This window comes from Castanea sativa, chromosome 11, assembly GCF_040712315.1.
Source record: "Castanea sativa cultivar Marrone di Chiusa Pesio chromosome 11, ASM4071231v1".
Classification (NCBI taxonomy): Eukaryota; Viridiplantae; Streptophyta; class Magnoliopsida; order Fagales; family Fagaceae; genus Castanea; species Castanea sativa.
Window position 1 is genome coordinate 38,060,627 of NC_134023.1, and position 25,444 is coordinate 38,086,070.

Sequence of the window (25,444 nt, forward strand, 5' to 3'; positions counted from 1 at the left end):
TTGATTTCAAGAAGGCTTTCATCCTAACTTTCCAGTAAGCATAGTTATTTCTATCAGAGTGTGAGGGGATCACAAGAGAGTGATCGTGTTCCATGACAGTGGGGTTCAATGATCAACTCTAGGTAAAGATACCTAAAAACAAGAGCTAACCTGCTCTGATACCAATTGAGAGTTTGTTTAGACCCCTTAAACAGATTGTTTAACCTAATTTATTAACCAAGTGATTACTTAGATTAATTTTCAAATCTAGGTTAAAACAAATAAATCATATCATGAAAGTTTGTGGAAAAATAAATAACACCACGATATGATTACCTAAGAAAACCAATGAAACTAACCCGTTTCAAGGTAAAAACCTGGGGAGGATTTAACCTAGCTATCCTTAAGGTAAACCAAATCCACTATAAAAGAATTGAAGTTTTTACAAAAGATTTAACCCTAAGTCTAATGCTACCTTATGTAGTAACTTACTGACACGACCATGTGCAAGCTCCGAATCCACAGACACCTTCTCTTCTTGGATTAACAGCAACACAAGCACACCCTTGCTTGTGACTTTGAGACTCCACTCAAAGGTTTCAAATCACCATCAGTAGTTGATCTTTAATGCAACAACTAGTTCTACCAATCCTTGATTGTAGTTTAAGCTCCGGTAGAATCTTGTGTAGTTAGAAGGTACAGAACCTCTCAAATCTCACAAAGAATAACACATAAGTCTTTTAAAAGTTTCCAAAACATAGCTAGGGTTTCTTTTTATATGTGTCGAAGTTTAAGTGAAACCCTAAACGTTTTTGTTGTGATTGGAATTAAATAACCTTCTGTAGAAAACCCCATCTGTGATTTTCAATTGGCCTGGTCTATTTCTTGATCGGTCTAGAATGACAGAACTTGAATTCTCTTTTCTGCAATTAGCTGGACTATGCAATCTTGAAATACACTTATTTAAGCACACTCTAAACACTTAGACTAGACTAGTGTTGCTCTCGGTTTGCCAACACATTACAACCATGATTCTAAACATTTAATCTAAATCTTTAGAACCTAACACTCTCTTATTTTATTATTTTAATGAGTTGTTTATATTATTTTAAATGAAGTGGGAAAAAAATAGAACATATGATATTAGGTGTATTGTAAAATGAGGTGGTAAAATAGATAAAGTAGTATTTTTAAGCACTAAAAGCTAATTTTTTAGCATCACTACTATGGATGCTCTAATTTTTTTTTTTTTTTTTTTTTTAAAATCCTAGTTAGCCTAGTATTAAAAGATAAAATTATTTTGTGTTTTTTTGTTGTCTTTATTGGTAGATGATGAATTTTAATGTATTAAGAAAAAATGATTTTGTGTATTTATAATTCATTAATACTATATAGATGCCGATTTGGAGTAAATTTTTTTTTTGCTTATACTTCGACTCCAGCCATTTAGCTTGAAATCCTGAATTTGTCCATGCCTTGAATGTGTTTTTTTCTTTAAAAAAAAAAACTAAAAAATGTTACTGTGGCCCTTTTTAATATTTTTTGGTATTTGGTTTTAGTACTTTCACGCATACCGAAAATTACAAAAAATTTCTATACTTTTATGTAAATATTAGATAACAAATTTTAATTGACCACTTTAAATATATTAACACAAAAAACTAAAATAAACTTTAAAAAAAAAAACACGATCAAAATAAAAGAAAACTAAAATCAACTTTAAAAAAACACGATCAAAATAAAATTATTGGGAATTACACTAATAACAAAAATCAAAACAAGATTGCAACAACAAAGAAATGCTAAAACAATTAGTAAAAATTATCAAATAAACTTACACATTCACATACAAAATTACAAACACTTAAAACCTATGAAAGGACACTTGAAATTTGTTTTTGGGGTGGTTGTAGGGGCATTTAAGTGATTTTAGAGGTTTTTGAAGGTATTTTTTGGTCATTTGGAGGCTTCAAGATTATTTTGGTAATTTTGTAGGTTACTTTGGTTATTGTGGATGTTTTCATTTATTTATTTTTGGTTATTTTAAATATCTTAGGGGGTATTTTTGTCATTTTATAGGTTTAGTAGGTCTTATTTTAGAGAATTTCAAACTGTATTTCCCCCCCCCCCATTATTTTAGTGGCTTTAATGGTATTTTGGTTATCTTAAAGGTTTTTGGGGTATTTTGAAGGTTTTGAAAGGGTATTCTAATAATTTTGGAAAATTTAGAGGAATTCAGTAATTTTGAAGTTTTTAAGGGCATATTTGGTGATTTTGAAAATTTTAAGGATAACTCCATCATGATACAATAACTTTGGGGGGAGGGGAGGGGGGGGGGGGATAGCCACTTGAGAGTTAATTGAGACTGCATATGAGTGTAAAACATTTGTTCGTCTCAACTCTCAAGTGAACAACCCACCCCACCCCCCTCCCCCTGCAATTATCATCTCATGAAAATAAAACCCGCTAAAGCTATAGGCAATTTAGACAATTGTCTAAGGCCTCCAAGTAAAAATAAGCCCCCCAAAATTTATCCAAAATGTATATATATTTACTTATGAGATTATTAATTAACTCATATCTTACTAAGTCTTTAATTGATTGTGAGTTGAGACCATCATCCAAGTCAAAAGAGCTTGAGGATATGCTTAATAGTTAATATGGGCCTGATAATATACTTGTATTGGATCTTGATCTCAAAAGCTTGAGTTTGAGCTTAGTATTGAGCTCGAGCTCAGTTTGATTAATGAATCAATTCAAGACAAGCTAAACTTAAGCTTTTGGATTTTTTGACTACTGTAAGGACACAATTCGAACTCCCGATCCACAATTAAAAGGGAAATGGCTTGAAATGCCTTTTTACAATAAATTTGTAGAGAGTGGGCTTGATATTTAGATTTCAAAGGTGGTTTAAACAACAGAGAAAGAAAAGGCTTTGGGCCCAATGGCACAAATAAGGAGTTATCTGTAATAATATGAATGAAAGCTTCTCCTCGGATACAATCCAAGGATAGTTTATAATATTGCTTCTTAAGGTCGATTACAATGGTTTATACTATTCTTTCTCTTTCTCAAAGAAAAGCCCCCCCTTCTTCCGAAGGTCTTTTTTCTTATTTATACTCCCTCTTTCTTCCATTCTCATCTTCCACCTTATGGTTATAACGCTGGTTTTAGATACTTGTCCCATCAAATTTCCCTGAAGTCCTTTAGGATCAGGGACCAAGTTCCAAACCTCATACTCAGGTCTCATTTCTCCATTAATGTAGTCAGTATATCAATTGCAGAGTCTTTAATGTATGGGCGGTGGTAGCAGTTTTACCTTAGATATCCCACCTCTCTTTCTATTGTCCTCCACGTGTACCGTGTCTTCCCGTAGCCATAGGAATTTCTATAACATACCTTGGGGATATTAAACCTCTCTTCCTATGACCTCGGCTTTACTATCCGAGGACAAAGCTTTCCTCGGACATAATTTGTCCACACGTTATCACATCTTCACCTAGCTTTTTCTTTACGAGGTACATTTATGTACCCCTAGCTCATTTGATGTCCTCGGATTGGGTTTTTAGCCTAAGAGATTTTTTGGGCCATCCTTTATAAATTATTAGGCCCAATGTCCCTACAAGTACTTAAGCTCAAACATTGTTTGTAGGCTTGGTTCAAGTTCAAGCCAAGTTTCAATATTTCATATTTGTTGTCAAGCTGAATTTGTTAAACTTAAACATTCATTACTTGACAAAGCCTAGTTTGCGTGTTTACAACCCTACTTTCAAATAGTAGTACCAGCTAATTAAAAAATTAAAAAATAGCAGTGTCAACTAGAAACTAAAACAAAAACCAAAAAAAAAAGTGAGAAATTTTCTTATAAAAAAAATAGGAAGAGTCTGTTGCTAATCCCTAAGCTAATCTTGAACATTTTGTATTTGTTTTTGTTAAGTTATGGTTTTTCACATAAAATTTATGTTAGCTTTATTCCATGACAAAAAGTGTTGTAATTGCATTAATTTATTTCCTTCTATTTTGTGGGATTTATTTGTAATGGGTTTAGTATTAAGTTGGTGAAGATTGCTCAAGAAGTTGATCTCACGACTTAGCTCACGAGTGGTGCAACCCACGAAAGTCACATGAGGAGCACATACTAGAAGCTGAACAGTCAATGTGTTTCAGAACTCATCTAGTGAGTTGGCCAAGTCGCAAGATGACCCGCAAAATGCACTGACAATTGAGGTTTTTAGTGTGACTCTTATACCCTTCACTCATACTATATATACCCTTATTACCCACAAAATTGTAAGGAGGCTATTCAATAGAAAACCCTAGAGTGGTTTTTACAATACACCTACCTTGTTAGAGAGAGCTACACATCCTCAATAGAGAAATCCTTGTAGTCTCTTCTCTTTTCTCTCTCCCATTGTTATACATTGAGAGAATATTTGTACCCAAACACAACCCACACATATTCAGAGTGTAGATAGTGTTTTGGAACTTAGGAAGCATTGGAGATTTGCCAAAAGAAGCTGGTAAGGCTTGGCGGATGCAATCATGTGGTATTGCGAGATCCGGATAACTAGTAAAGACAAGACTCCGAGAAGTCTGTTGGTATCTAGAGCTTGGAGAGCTTAAGTATTTTGGGTAGATTAGGCTTAGAGGGTCTTTTGGGTATCCTTGTACTCCAACTTATTTACTAGTGGATCGATTTTGACTTGGAGAGTCACAGAGAGGTTTTTTACCAAGTTCATCGGTTTTCTCTTCAACAATACGTCTCTGTATTATCTTGTATTTGCATATCTCTTCTCTTACTTTTTAAACTTTATATTTATCATTGCTTGCTTGTGGTTATGGCTTAGAGAGTAGTTTTGGCTATTCCATATCATTTACTCTTGTTTCGCACTTAGATAAGTTAGAGTAAAAGCAATTTAACCATAAGTTTAAAATTGGGGGTCTAAACAAACTCTAGTATTTTACACTATTTGAGCTTTTAGTTTTCAAGCTAAGCTTGAACATTCAGTACTCGACAAAGCTCAACTTGTGCCGTTGTAGCCCTGCTTTTAAATAGTAGTACCAAGTAATTAAAAAAAATAGTTGTACCAACTAGATACTAAAACAACAAAAACCAAAAAGATTGAGTAAGAGTTTGTTGCTAATCCTTAGTGAGATTTACCTAATCTAGCCTAGATAATGATTTAGACCCCAAATTTTAAATGTACGGATTAATTTGGGCTAAAATGCAAATTGTGCTCTCTAAGTTTGAATGAAATTTATTTCATTGCTCTAAGTTTACTTTCATTTAATTAAGTCTTTTAAGTTTCAAATTTATTTAATTCAAGCCTTCCATCCCATTTCGTTAAAAAATTTCCATTAAAAAAATATTTTTCACACATGAAAAAAATCTATAAAATAAATAAAAATATTTTATAGATTTTTTATGTGAGAAATTTTTTATCAAAAAATATTTTTTTCATTAGTTAATTGCAAACTTAAAGGAAATTTTTATTGGAATTGGAGGAAAGATTTTAATCGAATAAATTTGAAATTTAAAAGATTCAATTGAATGAAGATAAAGTTAGAGACATAAAATGAATTTTTGTTAAATTTGAAGGGTGAAATTTACATTTTTATCCTTACTTTTAAGCTAAATTAAAAGTTCAAATTTGAGTTTTACAATAATAAGTTGAACTCTACAGTAATTTTTTTAAGGGATGAATCATCATCTTTGTCATCACCGACAAAAGAAGAGAAGAAAGAGAGAGTGAGAATAGGGCAATGGCTTTGACAATGAGAAGAGAAAGAAGGGGTGTTAGACCATAGGGTGTTCAATTTTCAAACACAAAGAAAGAAACAGAGCAAATGTATTGAGTAATCGACTACTGAAAATAAACCTTAAAAAATTAATTAAAATATTGATATTGATATGGAAAGTTATGAGAGTTACAAAGCTGACATGCAACATATTATGAGGTCAACAAAAATCAAAGGATTCGGTTTTATAGTAAATATAAAATAAAGATATATATGATATGAATTATAGTTAATGATACTTATGGAACTATTAAATATTAATGTTAATATTTACATTTCCGATACCATGAGGTAAAATTTTTGTCTTTTTTAATGTTGGGCTATTTTGGCTTTTAAGACTTTGTTTAACAAATGTAGGAGGTAGAGAGCATTGTCCCTTCCAAGTCTCATGGATTTTTAAACAAAGAGGGTTTGACTCCCCGACAATTGTTTACAAAGAACCATGCAGACATGATGAGCAATGGAGAGAAATGGATGAAGGACACAGCATCTTCTTGTACCGTGGTGGGTGCTCTCATTGTAACCATAATGTTTGCTGCAGCATTTACTGTTCCAGGTGGTAACGACCAAAATAAAGGCTTCCCAATTTTCTTAAATGAAAAATTACTTATGGTCTTTATAGTATCCGATGCTCTCTCACTCTTTTCTTCCTCAACTTCAGTCTTGATGTTTTTGGGAATCCTCACATCTCGTTATGCAGAAGAAGATTTTCTTAAGTCCTTGCCTACAAAAATGATAATAGGCCTTTCTACCCTTTTCTTCTCTATTGCAGCCATGATGACAACCTTTTCTGCTGCTCTTTTTCTTATGCTACGTGAACAATCATGGATTTTCATTCCTGTCATTTGCTTGGCTAGTGTTCCTGTCACCCTTTTTGTATTGATGCAATTTCCCCTTCTTGTTGACATGACCATTTAACCTACCGACCTCACATCTTCAATAGGAAAATGGAGCGTTGGTTTTAACATATTCATTGAATATGCTATATGATGTACAACTGTTCTGTTAATAATTGTCTTACACCAGGCAAACCTAATTTTTTTTTTCTTGGATTGTAACTGCTGAATGTTTAGCTCCAATTGCACACTTTATGATTCTTTCGTCGTAGATAGATTACAACTCTTTCATGTAAATCATACAGCTATGACGTTGCTATTCTTCAATATTTATTCTTTTAGTTACTTTGGGGATGGGTAGAATAATACCTTATATTTTAGTAGATTATCCCCTCAAACCTCAATATTAGGACTTTACCTAGCTTGGAAATTAAACAAAGAGGTTACAAGTTTAATGTTCGTCATTTAATAACTATTTTATTTATTAATATAAAGGGAGTTTTTGATATCATATGTTGCATATGGTCCAGTTTGATATGCTACAATTCTCAATTCTCTTTTGTTTATAGGTCATTTTTTGATAATTTGATATTTATAATGGGGAGGAAAAATTTGAACCCTGAAAGTGCTAATCAATTGAGATACAAAGCTCTTGGTTGTTCATTTACTAATTTAGTGACTAAAATTCACTTATTTGTTTGCTTTGGTTCATTTGTGAAAAAACTTAGACCCTATGTGATTTGTTCAATGAAATTATTGAAATTAGTGATAAATCTTACACAATATAAATTAAACCACACAGATAAACAATTAACCACATATATCAATACCAAATCTAATGGCCTGTTTGGATGTTTAAAAAAGGAGGGGGAGTAGAGTAGAGGGAAGGGGAGTAATTCAATTACCTTGTTTGGAAGTTTTTTAAGGAAGGAGGGGGAGGGATTTGGAGGGGTTTGAAGGGGTTTCAACTGCCTCCAACCCCTTCATTTTTAATTCCTCCAAATTTGAGAGATTTGGATGAAGAGTAAAGCACATAAAATTATTGATAAAGTAAATTACCTAATTTACCCTTATTATATTTATAAAATTACAATGTTAAAAACAAGGGAAAGGGCTAATTACTCCCTTCCCCCTTACTAATTATAAAAACATTTAAACAAGGTGGAGGGTAATCATTCTCATCTACTCTCCTCCCCACTACTCCCCTCCCCTCTACTCCCCTCTACTCTCCTCCCTCTCTAAACTCCCAAACAGGCCATAAAAGTAGTAAATATGATAGCAATATAAGGCACAAGATTTTATAACAAAATGGAAAACCAAAGAAATTTTTCAATGGAAGAACCACTTTGAGGACAAAATCTTGTAGAAAATTCATTATAGGAAAAGTAGTTAAAATAATCTACTTACAAAACCTTTGTATGGCTAGACTCTCCATTGCAAAGTCTGTAAATTCTCCGCTTGCCTTTTTACCATAGTAACCCTAGAACATCTAAAATCTAGCTAAGTGAATCTTCTCCATGAACTATTCATTTGCACAAACCAAAACTCTACCACTCCAAAGCATCTCTTGAAAGATTTTGTTGTAGTGAGCCACACCATAAAGGATTTTATTTTACAAGAAGGGTTTTCTCTGTTAAGCACAAGGAGAGAAGTTATGTCATACGTGGTTTTCTCTTGAAGCTCAATGTGTGGCTTCCATCTATCTATAGGTTAGGTACACAGAGTAAGGTAAAAGACTTGTGAAACTTCTAGCCCAAACGGAAATAGAAAACATTGTTAGATAACAGTTTCCGCAATCTCTTTCAAACGAACCTTGAACAAAGGATAAGTGAAGTCTCAAGTTCCTTTATTATTTCGCTTGACCAAGATTCACTTACTTATTGAGTGAAGTAACTTTATCGCTTGAGCAAGATTCACTTTTGCTCGAGCAAAAATCTCTAAAATGCACTTCTTTAAAGTAGCTTTAAGGCAATTTGTAAAAACTTTTACATGAAATAAAATGCACCCTACTGACATGTGTGATTAGAACCAGTGTCATGGAACTGACTAATACTGAAATCCACTTTTTCTCAAGGTCTATATGTATGTTGCTAAATTAATATTGAGTCTATGTGTATGAGCTAAATTAATTGGAATTCAAACATCTTAATGTGACTGTTTTTATTTTTGAGAAGAATATCCAAATGTGACTTGCACTTAAAAATGAGAAAACATGTGGATGTGGATAGTAAAAGTAAAATACATGTCGACACCTTGCAGCTGCTAGACCACCCATCGCAGTGACGCTCACACGCTATGTGTGGAGGTGTGTCATACCTCGGGTGTGTGACTGGAATATGAGTCAATTTTAAGGAAATTACCAAGGGTAAGTGAAGTCCCCACCTATCATTGGGTTTTTGTAAGATGTGATTAGTCACCTGACTTTATTTGATTTTATTACCAACCCCAAGTTAAGAAAAATGACATTTTTCCTAATCTAATATGGATGTACAAAAAGTCTTGATTCTTGAGTTCGGAAGCCTAATTACGTGTGGGAAAGGTGTTAGGCACCCCACAACGCTTGTTAATGGATAGTCCTTTGTTTTGGTAAAATCATAATTTTTAGACATTGGCAATTGAAAACAAGTTGTTGGCATTAGCTTTCAGGGCTTTAAATGTATTGGGCTTTGAGGTTTGGTTTCAAAATGGGTGTGGTCCCGATCGATGCTTTCTAAGTGTGTTTGAAATCGTTGCCAAATTTCCACGGTGAAAATCCGGCAGCATTTCGCCTTATTTTCATGGTGGAAATCCGGCAGTACTTCACCTCAGATGTGTTATAGCACGCAAAATGCTATTCTCACCAAGCTTTCAATGTGAGAGTACAACAATAGGGATGCCCTATTTTCACAGCAAAAATCCAGCAGAGTTTCATGTTTGGTGCACTATGGAGCACCGGCAAGGTTTTGCATCTATGTATATGGCGTGTATCGACATGCTTGTACTGTGACGAGCCGAAGCCCTTTAAAGCATCAAACACAGTGATTCGTGCCGCATACACGAGAAAACCAACGCCACTTAGTGACATGGATCAAGACAATCACACCGCGATGATCGTGCACACAATATAGCATGAATATGCACCTACGACAATCACCTTGAGCACATACCCATACTACAAGGTCAAGAGCTCTCATGACTAGAGAGGGTCACTCACATAGCCACGAGAGTCCATCATACAAAGTGCATAATCACCCATAAGCTGATATAGATATTCATACATCATGCATAATGCTATCACACAGAATAGGAAAGTAAATAACATTGCCAATGTTCTAAGGGTATGGCTTAGCAAGGTATAGGAAATGTAAAACAAACATTGCCATACCCAAGGAACGCGGCCCAAGCAAAGAGCAGGAAAATTAAAGGGTACAAGGAAAGGGGGAACCCTAATACATGCTCTAAAGAATAGGCTTAGAGAGGGAGATAGAAGGACATAACCACTCGGGGAGGCTAGGCCTCTAATCTACTGAACATTGCCCTTTGTGGGCTTGCATCTTCTTTTCTCATTGCTTGGCCTGTTGGTTGCTGTTCTTTTTGTTGTTGATTCTAGCTTAATTTTGTGTCTGTGATAACCTTGAATATGCTTATCTTTGTTGATGTTTAGCTGAAGAGAAAACACAGAGACGGGTTAAGATTCAAATCAAAACAAAACAAATAATTGAGTAAAGGATTACAGAAAGAGAAATCTCATGGTTGTGTGAATGGGTTCTCTGTAGATGCCATGGAAGTCCTGTGTTTGCTACTTCCCTTTTCTCTCTTGTTTTAGTCTTTCTTTGAGATTTTTGGAGGAAAAAGGAGAGAATGAGGGAGGGCTAGAGAGATTTTCTCTCTCTACCCGTGGGTTTCCAAGGGATTTTTGCAATCAGTGAGCTCTGCCTTTTTGTGGTCCTCCTCTGTAATGAGGAATGTGTGTGGGTATAGAGCATTGAGTGATGCGTGGGAGTGTAGCTAAAGGTATGAGCTGTAATTGCGTGCTAGCCAAGCATGAGTTGGCAGCAGATATGTCCAAAATTGGCTACTTGGGGAATACTCTAGAACCAAGCCATTTCTCATCAATCCACCATTCATTCTTTGACACTCTTCAATAATCAACGGACCTTAAACACACTCAATAAAATGTTAGGATAGTTAGATAAATTTATCAAGAGATAAACATCATGGGACCAAAATAATATAAATGTGAAACCGTCAAACCCCAATTAAAACTAGTGACAAGCATTTCATGTTAAACACAGCTAAAATCCTACATCAAATGGTAATTCTAAGCATGTTCCAAGATTAATTTCTATACCGAATGCAGCTCACCAGAGCAATCCTGCAAACTCTAGTAATATGTCAAATATGATCTTTAAAGCATCTCAAAGGGGAAACAATTGTCAATTTAAGAAATAAAGCACATTTTAATGGCAAACCTGCAACTGGCAAATTTCTCACTTTCACAACAATTCGATCAACTCAAGCTTGATTTTTTTTTTTTTTGTCTTTGGATATGAAAATGAAGAGAATTCTAGTATGTTTAATGTCATGTCAAAACAAGCCCCTAAGATCCTTGATTTAAAACTTGGGTTCCCAACCAAATTAAGGTCAGACAAAATACGGTATCTATAGCTGCCCCTTCTATATCTAATACCTCGACTGCAATAAGAGGTATTGGATAAAGAATAATGATGATGTATTTTGCCGACATCTCATTCCAATTCTCATAAAAAATAAGGCAAGCTTTGAAAGAATCAACAGATGGATTTATGCTCGGTTACCTCTTTTACCTGCCTTGGGATCTTTGGGCATATACAGATGGATTTCCAAATGGCAGGTTAGCTTTGAGCTTGCCCATTGGCTTCCTCTTTGCCTTTCCTTTGACTTTGGCATAACCTGCAACACCTCATGGACATAGTCATAGATGATATGGCATTTTTGTGGTTTTTTGTTGTTTTTTTTTTTTTAGTTTTTTTTAGGCAACATAGATGAACATGCAAATGCTCGATGCTATGAAAACACACAGAAAAACAATGAAAAACTAGGAGAAATGCTAGGTAAACATGAGAAACTATGCATGATAACAAGGAAATTTTGGGAAAGGTTTGAAAATGTGGGAACAACGCAATTTTAAAGGAGAGTAGTTTTTGGGAAAGGTAGGATTAAATGGTCATGGCCGAATTGAACTCGTGTGAGATTAAACGATCATAGTCGAATTGAATCTCAAAAGATAGATAGGATTAAACGGTCATGGCCAAATTGAATCCACGTGAGAATAAACGAACGTTGTCAAATTGAATCTCTAAAAGATGGATAGGATTAAACGAACACCGTCGAATTGAATCCTGAGAGAGAGGTGTTTTGAAAACCTTGACATTTTGAGATAAAAAGAAATAGGATTAAACGAATCTGGTCTAATTGAATCCTGAGAGAGAGGTGTTTTGAAAATCATGACATTTTGAGATAAAAAGAAATAGGATTAAACGAATCTGGTCTAATTGAATCCTGAGAGAGAGGTGTTTTGAAAATCATGACATTTTGATAAAGGGGTTCCTACACCATGGAAGTGTTGAAGATTGTACTGAGTAGGTTGAGGTGCATCGAGTACCATAAAAGATTCCTACGCCATGGAAGCGTGGAGCAGCTTCTTCCCATGGAAGTGTGGAAGATTTTATTGAGCAGGTTAGAGTGCATTGAGTGCCATAAAAGATTCTTACACTAGGGAAGTGTGAAGTAAGTCCTTCCTCGTGGAAGTGTGGTACTAAGCAGGTTGGGGTGCATCGAGTACTGTAATAGATTCTATTAATATTGTTTAGACCCCTTAAACCACAATTGGATTAAGCTAGTTAATAAGCCAAGTTATTACTTAGTCTAAATTCCAGATCTAGGTTATCACAATCATATAATCATAGCAATGTAAAGTGCGGAATATAAAAACACAAAGATATGATGACCCAAGAAAACCAAACCGGTAAAAAACTTGGGGAGGATTTAACCTAGCTATCCTTAAGGTAAACTTGAATCCACTATGAAAGAATCGAAGTTGTACAATAGCGACTTAGACCACTAACATCCTATTGCTACCCACCAGTAGAATTTACTGACACGACCACGTGCAAGCTTCGAGACCACGGACTCCTTCTTGGATTCTCCAGGAAGTATAAGCACCCCCGTTTGTATATCTTTAAGCTCTTATGACAGCAACTGAACGATCATCAAGCTCTCGAAGAAATCTCCTTCTTGATAATCCTAAGCTTGTGTGAAGACAAGCACCTCTCAGATCTCACAAGAGATTCACACAAACAGCAATATGAGTAACCTCAAAAACGTGGCTAGGGTTTGCCTTTTATACCTAAGACAAAACATAAAACCCTACATGTTATATTGGCTTAGGGCTGAGTTGGAAAATCTGCAGAAAAATAATCTGCACGACTTTTGATTGGTCAAGTCTAATTCTCGATCGATCGAGTCAGGCAGAAATGCATAGTAACTTCTACAGTTAACTCAATTCCAACTTTACATAAATCACATACTTTGAGCAAGTCTAAAACACAACTAGACACCTGTTTTGATCATGGTTTGCCAACAATACATATTAGAGTTCTAATACATTAGTTCCTAAGTACTTAGAACCTAACAAACTCCCCCCTTGACAATCCGTGACAAAACACAACTAAAAGCTCAAAGTTTACAAAGAAAAGCCCTTTACAAAAATATGCCCATCAAAACAAATCTAATTCTAACTACTATCCATCAGTTGCAAGTGTAGACAGCAGCTTAATTGAATCAACCTGTATATTTCCTAAAACACTAAACAAATCGCATAAACGTATGTGTGACAAAAAAACAGTAAAACAACAAATATGCAAACTAACTCTCCCCCTAAGTTAGATACACCAAAAAAAATTTCAACTCCCCCTAAACAGAACATTCTTGTATTTTCCATACATATTCCCACATTTTATTTAAATCTCCCCTTTTTTGTCACGTATTGACAAAGATAACTCAAACAAAGAGTAACAACTCAAAAGAGAACAAGAGGAAATAGAGAATTAAGGGAATACAAAATAAGATAACTCTATAGAAAATAGAGACAACTCCCCCTATGAAGAACAACAACTCCACCTATGAACAACAAAGGTTTTAAAAAAACTTTTCTCCCCCTATAAAAATAGGAAAAACAAAACAAGTTTTGAGAAAAATAGTTTTTGAGAAAATTTAGGAGGTGGGGAAAAAAACACAAACCAAACTTAAAAATTAAGTTGAGGATACACATGAAGAAAAATATTCTTTCTTTCAATAAATGCAAACTTGACACTATGTGACCCATAAATAGTTGCATGAGTAGAGAAAATATTTGCCCATTGATTATCCATCATATTTCTTAAGAAAAATATTTTCTACAGTTCACACATAAAAAATAGCATATACTAGAATGTACAAAGGACTTAAAAATTAATCAATCAATTTTTAAATCAAGTTAAGTACCCAATTTAGCAAAGTGTATGCATGTTATGTGTGAAAACAATAAGAGATATGACTGCAAAACTGCAAGATGGATACAAAAATCAATGCAATGCATGTGAATCCTAAACACAAATGATGTATGAAAACAATTTGGTTAAAAACTTAAAAATTGAAAATTTTTCAGTTTCGATCGGTCGAGCATTGATCGAATATCAATCGAGCCAGACAGATTCAAACCAAAATTTTTATCGCAATTTCGATCGGTCGAAAAACAGCTTCGATCGACTGAAAATCTAGAAAACTTAAATTTTTGAAAAACAGAGCAATGTTATGCAGAAACTCCTCAAAGCATTGTATTTTATGAATGAAATGAATGAGTATGAGATCAAAAGTTTTTCAAAAATACCTGTATTCAACCCAGATTTTCCAAAAACAAAATTTTCACACTTTTTGTCTAAAAAAAACAATCAATGAACATATTTTGTATCAACACCATAGAAAAATTAATCTTGGATGGCCACAACAAGATCACACACAATAACATATACCAAGTTTAGCAAAGAGTAACTTGTGTAGTGTGTGCAACTAGCAAAAACTTGAGATACGTGTGAGGTGATATGTAAATAGTAATCAATCACAATTTCTACAAAATCCATCACATAAATTTGAAAGAGACTATCCCTTAAAGAGTTACATCATATAACTCTCACATCTCCTAGAAAACAAGCTTGCAATCATGTAAGTTTCTTGATTTGCCTCATAATATACACACAAATTTTAATTGTTCAGAAACTTATTAAAAATAGCCGGGATAATGTACACACCAATTTTATTTATTTGATTTAGCATTAAGTTCAATAGTGTACACACTAATTTTAAGCATTTAAATCGAGGCTACACCTTATGTTCTTTTTGTGCATGTGCTACACTTTCTCGAGCACAAAATCTTATAATATGCACTAAGGTGTTCATGATTGGCTAGTAAACAGTGGTGAGATGATTATTTATGCATTTCTCATTAAGATCAAGTCCGACAATCAAAGGCATGTGATTTCAAGATCAAGAACATGTGATCAAAAGATATAAACATCTTCTCACACAACATGCACTACAAAACTCAAGCTAGTAAAGTGCAAGAAAGTAAGCTCATCCAAGCTAAACAAGGTACATAAACATGTTATGCAAAGATAATATGGCTAACCTCAATTACATATCCATGATGTGTAATACAAAAGAAGTAAAAATCTTTTTGGTTTAAAAAAATTTATGACCAAAACTAAAAGCATACATTATGCTAAATGAATAATGCAAATGCAATGCATGACAGTGCTTAACTAAGCTATAGAGGGTACACAAACAAGAAATTTCAATTTCTTAATTAATCCATGAGTACATGTACAAACTGGTACATACTCACACAAAATCAGAAATAGCTTAAAACTTATATAACACATACTATTCAAGTTTCTCCACAATGTCAAGTATGTATTAAATCATTAGAGAGATATTATAACTCATGTAATCCTCAAGAAAAATAAAACAAGACTCAAAATAAAATATTTTTGTCTTTTTGAAATTTTTCAATGTTTTTGGATTTTTGAATAATCAAAACAACTTAAGAAAATAAAACAACCAAAAACTAAAAGAAAACATGTCCACAATTAATTGAAAGAATTAAATCAAGGACAAGTAAACAACACTCACCTTAGAGAATCTTTTCTCACCCATATAGCACGAGTCTTCGGCTTTGTAGGTGAAAATCCATGAGAAGCAGAGTGTATTTGAGGAATTACACCAATCTTCTAAGAAAGACTAAAATCCTGCAATTTCCTTTCACAAGCCAACAAGCTTAAATTTTTCAAAAGTATATGAAACAATTTATATGGACTTATGGCAGGAGAAATATCATCACATATCCTAGATTGAAATACAGAATATTTAAATTTCAATTTATAACAATTAGGACAAATGTGACCGGAGACACCACAAAAGTGATAAACATGAACAAATTTAGGAACATCAGTATTCCTAACAACAAATCTAATCTCAGATTTCGGTTTTTTCCTCAACAAAGAACAATTTGGTCTAATATGACCAACAACACCACAAAGGTGATAGGTAGGGACAAAAACAGATTTATTATGCTCTCTAACAGTAGGTTTAGACTTAGGTGTAGAAACTTCAGCGTCTACATCAGAATTTTTACCTTTGTCTAACCTAACAAAATCCTTTTCTTTATTTTTCCTCATAAAAGGAGGGATATAAACTTTCTCAGTTTTAGGCTTAAGAGAAACACTTCTGTTATCAACAGCAAGTTTGGTACTAGTCAAATTTTCAATTTTAGCCTTAGATTCAACTAAATCTTGTTCCAAGCTTTTCATCTTCTCATTTTGAGAGGAAATTTGATTTCTCAAAAATTCATTCTTTTTATTAAATTCATCTAATCTAACAATCAATTCCTCTTTTTCAAGATTAGCCAATTTTAATTCTTGCTTGAATTTCTTAGCAATTTTCAAAGATTTAGATAATTCCATACAAAGAGTTTCACAAACATCAAAAAGATCAAAAGAAACAATATTGTCCTTTTTATTCAAATCATAAAAAACATGAGCAGAAAGACACTTCAAATTATCCATGATAATAGGGATCAAGGATCAGCTGTTAGATCAAAAGATCTAAAACAAAAGAGCTACCCGCTCTGATACCACTTGTTAAGATTGTTTAGACCCCTTAAACCACAATTGGATTAACCTAGTTAATAAGCCAAGTTATTACTTAGTCCAAATTCCAGATCTAGGTTATCACAATCATATAATCATATCAATGTAAAGTGCGGAATATAAAAATACAAAGATATGATAACCTAGGAAAACCAAACCGGTAAAAAACCTGAGGAGGATTTAACCTAGCTATCCTCAAGGTAAACCTGAATCCACTATGAAAGAATTGAAATTGTACAATAGCGACTTAGACCACTAACATCCTATTGCTACGCACTAGTAGAACTTATTGACACGACCACGTGCAAGCTCCAAGACCATGGACTCCTTCTTTCTTGGATTCTCCAGCAAGTACAAGCACCCCCACTTGTATATCTTTAAACTTTTATGGCAACAACTAAATGATCATCAAGCTCTCGAAGAAATTTCCTTCTTGATAATCCTAAGCTTGTGTGAAGGCAAGCACCTCTCAGATCTCACAAGAGATTTACACAAACAGCAATATGAGCAACCTCAAAAACGTGGCTAGGGTTTGCCTTTTATACCTAGGACAAAACATAAAACCCTACACGTTATATGGGCTTAGGGCTGAGTTGGAAAATCTGTAGAAAAATAATCTGCACGACTTTCGATCAGTCAAGTCTAATTCTTAATCGATCGAGTCAGGTAGAAATGCACAGTAACTTCTGCAGTTAACTCGATTCGAACTTTACATAAATCACATACTTTGAACAAGTCTAAAACGCAACTAGACACCTATTTTGATCATGGTTTGCCAACAATACATATTAGAGTTTTAATACATTAGTTCCTAAGTACTTAGAACCTAACAGATTCCTACGCCGTGGAAGCATGGAGCAGTTCCTACACTGTGGAAGTGTGGAAAGGGTTCTTGTGCTGTGGAAGCACAGAGGGTTGTAAGGGTTTTACCGAGCTAGTTGGCCACATCAAGTACCATAAAAGAATCCTACGCCATGGAAGTGCGGAGGATTGTATTGAGCTAGTTGGCTGCATCGAATACCATAAAAGATTCCTACGCTGTGAAAGTGTGGAGCTGTTCCTACACTATGAAAGTGTGGAAAGGGTTCCTATGCCATGGAAGCACAGAGCGTTGTACCGAGTTGGTTGGCTGCATCGAGTGAAAATTAAAAGGTTCCTACGCCATGAAAGCGTGGAGTGTTGTACAGAGCTAGTTGGCTACATCGAGTACCATAAAAGATTCCTACGCCATGGAAGCATGGAGCAATTCCTACACCATGAAAGTGTGGAAAGGGTTCCTATGCTGTGGAAGCACGGAGGGTTGTACCGAGCTAGTTGGCTACATCGAGTACCATAAAAGGTTCCTATGCCATGGAAGTGCAAAGGGTTGTACCGAGCTGGTTGGCTGCATTGAGTACCATAAAAGATTCTTATGTCGTGGAAGCGTGGAGTAGTTCCTATACCATGAAAGTGTGGAAAGGATTCTTACGCCATGGAAGCATAGAGGGTTGTATCAAGCTAGTTGGCTGCATCGAGTACCATAAAGGTTTCTATGCCATGGAAGCGCGGAGGGTCGTATCGAGTTGGTTGGTTGCATCGAGTACCATAAAAGATTCCTATGCCATGGAAGCGTGGAGCAGTTCCTACACCGTGGAATTGTGGAAAGGGTTCCTATGCCGTGGAAGTGCAAAGGGGTTGTATTGAGCTGGTTGGCTGCATTAAGTACTATAAGAGATTCCTACGCCGTGGAAGCGCGGACGGTTGTACTAAGCTGGTTGGATGCATCGAGTACCATAAAAGATTCCTACACCGTGGAAGTGCGGAGAATTTCCTGCACCTTGGAAGTGTGGAAGGTTGTATCAAGTTGGTTGGCTGCATCAAGTACCATAAAAGGATTCCTACGCCGTGAGTGTGGAAGGTTGTACTGAGTTGGTTGGTTGCATCGAGTACCATAAATTGGCTACATCGAGTACCATTAAAGATTCTTATGCCATGGAAGCGTGGAGCAGTTCCTACACCTTGGAAGTTTGGAAAGGGTTCCTACGCTGTGGAAGCGCGAAGGGTTGTACTAAGTTGGTTGGTTTCATCGAGTACCATAAAAGATTCCTACGCTGTGGAAGCGCGAAAAAGTTCCTACACCATGGAATTGTGAAAGGTTGTACCGAGCTGGTTGGCTGCATTAAGTATCATAAAAGGATTCCTACGCCGTGAGTGTGGAAGGTTGTATCGAGCTAGTTGGCTGCATCGGGTATCATAAGAGGATTCCTGCACCTTGGAAGCGTGGAGAAGTTCCTACATCGTGGAAGTGTGGAAGGTTGTACCAAGCTGGTTGGCTGAATTGAGTACCATAAAGGATTCCTACGTCGTGGAAGCATGGAGAAGTTTTGAAAGAGAACCTCTGGGGGCTAATTAGAGCTAAATGTGTTTCAAAGAAAAAAATGAGTCCGAAGACTACTCAAATGTGAAAGGTGTTTCAACAATAGAAACAAGTCCAAAGACTACCCGAAGGTGAAAGGTGTTTCAACGAAAGAAACGCATCTGAAGGATACTTGAAGGTGAATGTGTTTCAACGAGAGAAACGAGTCCAAAGACTCCCGAAGGTGAAAGGTGTTTCAACGAAAGAAATGCATCCAAAGACTACCCGAAGGTGTATATGTTTCAACGAGAGAAATGAGTCCGAAGACTACCTAAAGGCGAAAGTGTTTGTTGGTTGTGTTGGATCATTGAGACTCCAACCATGCTCAAGAGAATGGAAGGATTGCCCCATTGTGGGCTCTTTAGGTTCCTTGATTCGTTGAATTCTAGATTCAATGCTTTGGGAAGGATCCTCTCTTTGAAATGTTGACACTCTTGGTAGACCCGGATGTATGATTCTAGATATCGCCTCTTGGTAGGCTCCTGGTGTATGATTCTTGATATTGTCTCTCGGTGCATGTATGAACATTGCCTCTTGGTAGGCCTTAAATGTATGTATGCGCATTGCCTCTTGGTAGAAACACGATATATTTCTTGATATGGCTGAAACACCCCAGTTTTGATCAGCACTCAACATAGTACGATTTAGGGCTGTTTCTGTACCATATTGCATGTTGATAAGGAAAATATCAGTAATATTGGCCTACGAAATCAACTACCTTGCTTGTGACTCAAGTGATACCTCTTGGTATTTCAAAAAGAAATATTTAGAGGTCAAATCCCTCGACTCTTCACTATATATATAAACCTTATAAGATATAACTTATTTCTTTCTTTAAAAAAAAAATTAACTATATAAATAAATAAAGAGAAGAAATTACATTAAAGTGTGTGATTGTATAAGAAAGAAAAATGACTTTTTAAGTGTTGTGGCCTTAAGAAATGTGAAGACATAAGAGCACGAGTATCAAGTGTGCCAAATGCTAAATTTTTAGCATTTGGTACACTAAATATCAAAAATCAAACCACATCATATGTGTTATATGTCAATTATTTTAACACATGCATGTCACAGTACACTTCTACTAGTATAAGTGTATTTAGCTATGTGTTAACTTTTTAAATAATTTCTCTCTTCTCTACTAACTCTCTCTCCTCTTTCATATATCTCTCTCCTCTCTTCTCTCTCTTTATTACTTTTTTTTTTTTTTAATAGATTGTGAGTGTTATTTTAGATTATTTAATTGTTAATATGTTAAAATAAAAAATATGATGCAAGGTGCATTATAAAGTAGTATACAAATAAAATAATTTTTTGGTGTGTTAAAAATCAAAAAGTTTTTTTTTTTTTTTTAGCACAGCAGAAGCTAATGCTAATCTAATTTCAATTTTGAAAAGAATAGTGGTAGCAGGGAATGGACAGAAGTTTTGTCCCTCTTTTTTTTTTTTTTTAATTTTTAATTTTGTTATGTTATTTTTTTTATAATAATAAAAATTTTAAAAATGGAACTTTTGACTTTTGAATAGTATTTGTTTGGACTTTTTGTAGAACGGAATAATTCTAGGGATATACCAAATCTTACATCCAATTTAAGATTTTTTTTTTTTGGCTACATTGCATGGAATGTGTTTTGTTCTTAGCATATGGGAAAAAACGAGCACTTTTCTGTACAATTGATATGGAAAGTGGCTTATAGCAAAGAAAAAGAAAAAGAAACCTTTGCATTCAAGATTTACATACCCTTTAAGTTTATAACTATCGAATTATTCAAAGAAAAAAAAAAGTGTAATTACATTATTTTTCTTGAGGTTCGGTGGAATGTCATATTTCACTCCAACCTTGAGGAAAAAATATTTTTTATTTTCCCCCTTGACATCCATTTGATTGAACTTTGTTAAATTAATATTAAAAATGTTGTGTATTAATATGCTCTTTGCTAAAGGGCAGGTCTCTAAAGTTAAAAAAAGTATTTTAAATTATTAAGTATGACTTTTTTTTTTTTTTTTTTTCACAGGATTATGGAGAGAAATGACGTTTCAACTTTTAAGTCTTTTGGAGTTGGACAAATTTTTCATTTTTATTCTAAATTTATCAGTTATGTTTTTATTAACTATGGTTAAACTTTAGTAAAGATGATTTTATAAAAATTTAAAATATTTCATTACTAATATAAATAAAAGGGAAGAGTGTTGCTATTATTTTTTTAAAAAAATTTACAGGTTGAGTTTCATTCTCTAAAATTTTAAAAGCATTCACATCAAATATGTGAAAAATGCTATATCATAATTTTAGCTCTCATCTCCTTAAAATATCATTCGCATCAAGCATGTTATTCTTAAAATTTTTGACATCTTTGCTACAGCAGAGTGTCATATTTGACACCCTACTGTAGTAAGTTGCTAGAGTTTATTATTATTCTTTTTCTTTTTCTCTCTCTCACTCTCTCTTGTGTTGTGCCTTTCTCCACTGCTTTCCTCTCTCTTTCTCTTTCTCTATGCCTCTCTGTCTCTTTTTGACTCTCGATCTCCACTTCAACAACGGTGAGTGACGTGACATCGAGGACAGCGCCACCGTCCCCTTTTTTTTGAGGGCCTCGTCAAAGGTGTCGTAGACGTGTTCCCACTACAACAAAAGTGAACTACGGTGACAAAACATTTCGTCACAATATGTCCTTATTTCGTCACCGAATACATTTGGTGACGAAACAACATTCGTCACCTAAGCTTCATCACAAAATGTATTGGTGACGAAAATATTTCATCACCAATAAAAAAAATGATAGGTGACGAAATTTTTTCGTCACCAATAAAAAATGATAGGTGACGAAAGTTTTTCGTCACCTAATATTTTCGTCACTAAACCTTATTTTCAGTGACAGAATATTTCGTCACCAAATGTATTTTTTTTTTCCAATTTCAATAGATTACGTGATGAAGTTTTGTTTCACCAAATTTTTTTTTTTTTTTTAATTTCAATAGATTAGGTGACGAGTTAATTTCTACTATAGTCAGATATGGCGACAAAAATTATCATCACCAATTTTATTTTTTTATTAATATTCTTTACATTTACTTGTCATTACATAAATCTGTTCATTTCTAACCAAATCCATACAATCTAAAATTGCAATAAAAATGTTCACAAAGTAATTACAACCATTTATATACAAATGATGTCTTAGCTTCCAAACTTTACAGAAAATTATTTGAATTCAAGTTGTCCCACAAAAGCTATCTTTTAGCTACCAATCCCATATCTGCACAAGTATAAAGGAAAATACATCAATAACAAACTATACTACAAACCTATATCCCTGATAAGATGTACTACAAAAAATAAAGATTATTATTAGTAAAACAATGAAGAAAATGTCTTCGAAATACCCAATAAAAACCTAAACAAAATAATCATAATGTAACATCATATGAAGCCAAACTATCAGAGAAAGAAGACCTACAACATTCTCATCAAATAAAAACCAAACCCACATTACAAACCACAGAGAAATCATAAAGAATGCAGAAAAATCTCAATTTAAAACAATAAAAATAAAGTGAAATCCAAAACAAAAACCCAACCACCATCATAAACACAAACCCAATTACCACAACGAATAAAAAATCCAGCCAACACTATCCAAAAAAAAACTAGCCACCACCACCACTTACACAAAACCAGCCACCACCATAAACAAAAACCCACCACCACCATTAAACAAAAACCACAGCCACCACCATAAACAAAAACCCACCACCACCATTAAACAAAAACTACAGCCACCACCATTAACACAAAAACCCAGTCACTACCATAAACAAAAAACCCAGCCATCACAATAAACAAAAAACTCAACCACCACCATAAACAAAAACCCACCATCACCATTAAACAAAAAACCCAACCACCACAATAAACAAAAAACTCAGCCACCACCATAATCAAAAAACTTAGCCACCACCAACATTAAACAAAAAACTCAACCACCACCATACGCAAAAACCCAACCACACAACAAACAAAAAATACAGCCACCACCATTAAACAAAAAATCCAACCACCATCACAGACAAAAAACCCACCACCACCATTAAACAAAAAACACAATTGTACCATGGTACCCTCATACATATAAGAAGTTACTATATGACCCAAACAACTAGAATCAAATAGAGATAGAGACAAAGAAATATGGTAAGTCAATAGTCCAAATAAAGAAAATCAAGAGAATATCCATGAGTACCTAAACCATTTGCAACCAAAAATGTCTGTAAGGCCTCAAAATTCCACAAATATCCAAGACAATAAGAGGTTAATAAACCTTGCTTATTAGGCAAAAAAATAAAACACTAACCAAGGTGTGCTCTAATTAGTAGATGAGCTCCTCCCACTACAACAAATGTCATTGAAACCCTTGCTCCACAAAATTTTTTGATGCCAGCTATTTGAGCATTTTGCGAGTCTAATTTCTCCTCCTACCTTATGTTTGCATCCATGAGCTCATCAATCTTCTTCCCCTACCTTAAGTTTGTATCTTGGAGCTCATTTATCTTCCCCGCCTGCCTTAGAATATATAACACTCAAAATGAAAGACAATCTACTGGGACCAAGACCAAAGGTGGATTTGAATGATATGATTAGGGCTTTTGGATTTGGATTTGGGTAATTAAAAAAAAAATCTTTAAAGATTTAATCAATACTTGGCAACTACACCCAAAAGGAGGAGAGCATCACAATTTTTTTTTTTTTAGTTTCTACTCCAAAATCCCAACAGATTGACATCAAACTATATGAAATTTTTAACTTCATTTTTTGGCAGTGTGTTTGAAGATAAAGGAACATAGACCCGATTAAAATCTATAACACTTCCAAAATAAATTTTCAACCCTCTATATATATATATATATATATATATATATATATATATATATATTTCTAGATAAAACACAATTGATCCTCTTAATTTCATAACATGACATCTAAACATGCCCTCAACCAATTAAAAAACACCAAAACAAAATTCTCACTAACCGCCATAGACAATTTATTGTTGTTTTGTTCTGTTCTCATTCCCATACCTTTTAATCTGCTTCAAGGTTAGGGGACTGATCTTGGAATTCAAACCCAAACCCAACCTTTTCTTCATAATCTCATTCCCCACAACACATAACCCATAGCATTCCTATAGATACGCCATTAGCCATGTTGGTTTAAAAAAAAAGGTGTTCTCTCTAAAACACATGGGTTGGATCAACAGATAATATAATAAATAGCATAAATAAACTTCTCCAGTAAGCAAAGAGTAATGGTATATGCACACAAACCTGCAACATTTTAAACACATGCATTCGAATTACTAAAGACCAGTCCTTTCTGACTAGATGGAGTGATGTGCTTGCCGAAACCCATACATCTCCTATTTTAATCTACATAAATCGCATAGAATGTATGTATAAAAAAAAATAAGATAAAAATACGAAATTACAGTGCTTATTATACAGAAGTGAAAACATTGCACAAATGTAATGTTACAGGTCTTTGGCTGATTTATAAGGGGTTTTGTTTCACTAAATTAGCTGTAGAGGGTATACATAAGAATGCAGTCACAAGCCTTGTCTGATAAACTCCTTATTTTAACATTAAATTTTTAAATTTTGATACCAAGAACACCCATTTTGTTGAAACTTAATCAAATAACTTCATGATTATATATTCAAGTTATCCAAGAGGCTAAACCCCTACAGAAAAAAAAAAAAAAAAAAGCAATTCAACAACTTTACCCCTTCAAACAAAAACCACATAAAGCCTTTTGGAAAAAACTGAACCAAATTACTGACCACTTCTAAAATTCTAAGGCCATAGCATGCAATCAAATTTAGCAAACCCAGTTGCCCAAACCCCATAAAAACATAAGAAGATAACAAATTTTCAACAATTAAACACAAAACACAAATACCCATATGGTGAAGCTCAACCAAAATCAAAACTTCACATTTATTACACCCAAAACTCAACAAAAGAAACAACTTTTTTTCACAATAGGCAATAAAATTTCAACGATTCAAACTCTATAGAGAATTCAAAGTAACCAAACGTCTTGTACAACGATTCAAACTCTTGAGTTATAGTTAACACCACAAGATCCCCTTGATCAATTTTCATGAGAGAGAGAGAGAGAGAGAGAGAGAGAGAGAGAGCATACCGGTCTTTGTGGGAGGCTGAGAGAAGAGGAGAAA

The 25,444-nt window shown here is 34.3% G+C and overlaps 1 protein-coding gene and 1 long non-coding RNA gene across 2 annotated transcripts in view; one reads left to right on the forward strand and one right to left on the reverse strand.

Annotated features, from left to right (window-relative positions):
• LOC142617128 (uncharacterized) overlaps window positions 1–6,696 on the forward strand; it is a 31,928-nt gene extending 25,232 nt beyond the window's left edge. Inside the window, exon 5 of the mRNA XM_075789836.1 lies at window positions 6,136–6,696. Coding sequence (XP_075645951.1) covers window positions 6,136–6,696 — 561 coding nt within the window. The remainder of the gene's footprint in view (window positions 1–6,135) is intronic.
• A 15,577-nt stretch (window positions 6,697–22,273) lies between these two features.
• LOC142615258 (uncharacterized) lies at window positions 22,274–25,444 on the reverse strand. The gene is made up of 3 exons (XR_012840708.1): window positions 25,411–25,444; window positions 24,533–24,634; window positions 22,274–22,467 (listed from the first exon to the last, which is right to left on the reverse strand). It is a non-coding gene; the product is annotated as an uncharacterized LOC142615258 (long non-coding RNA).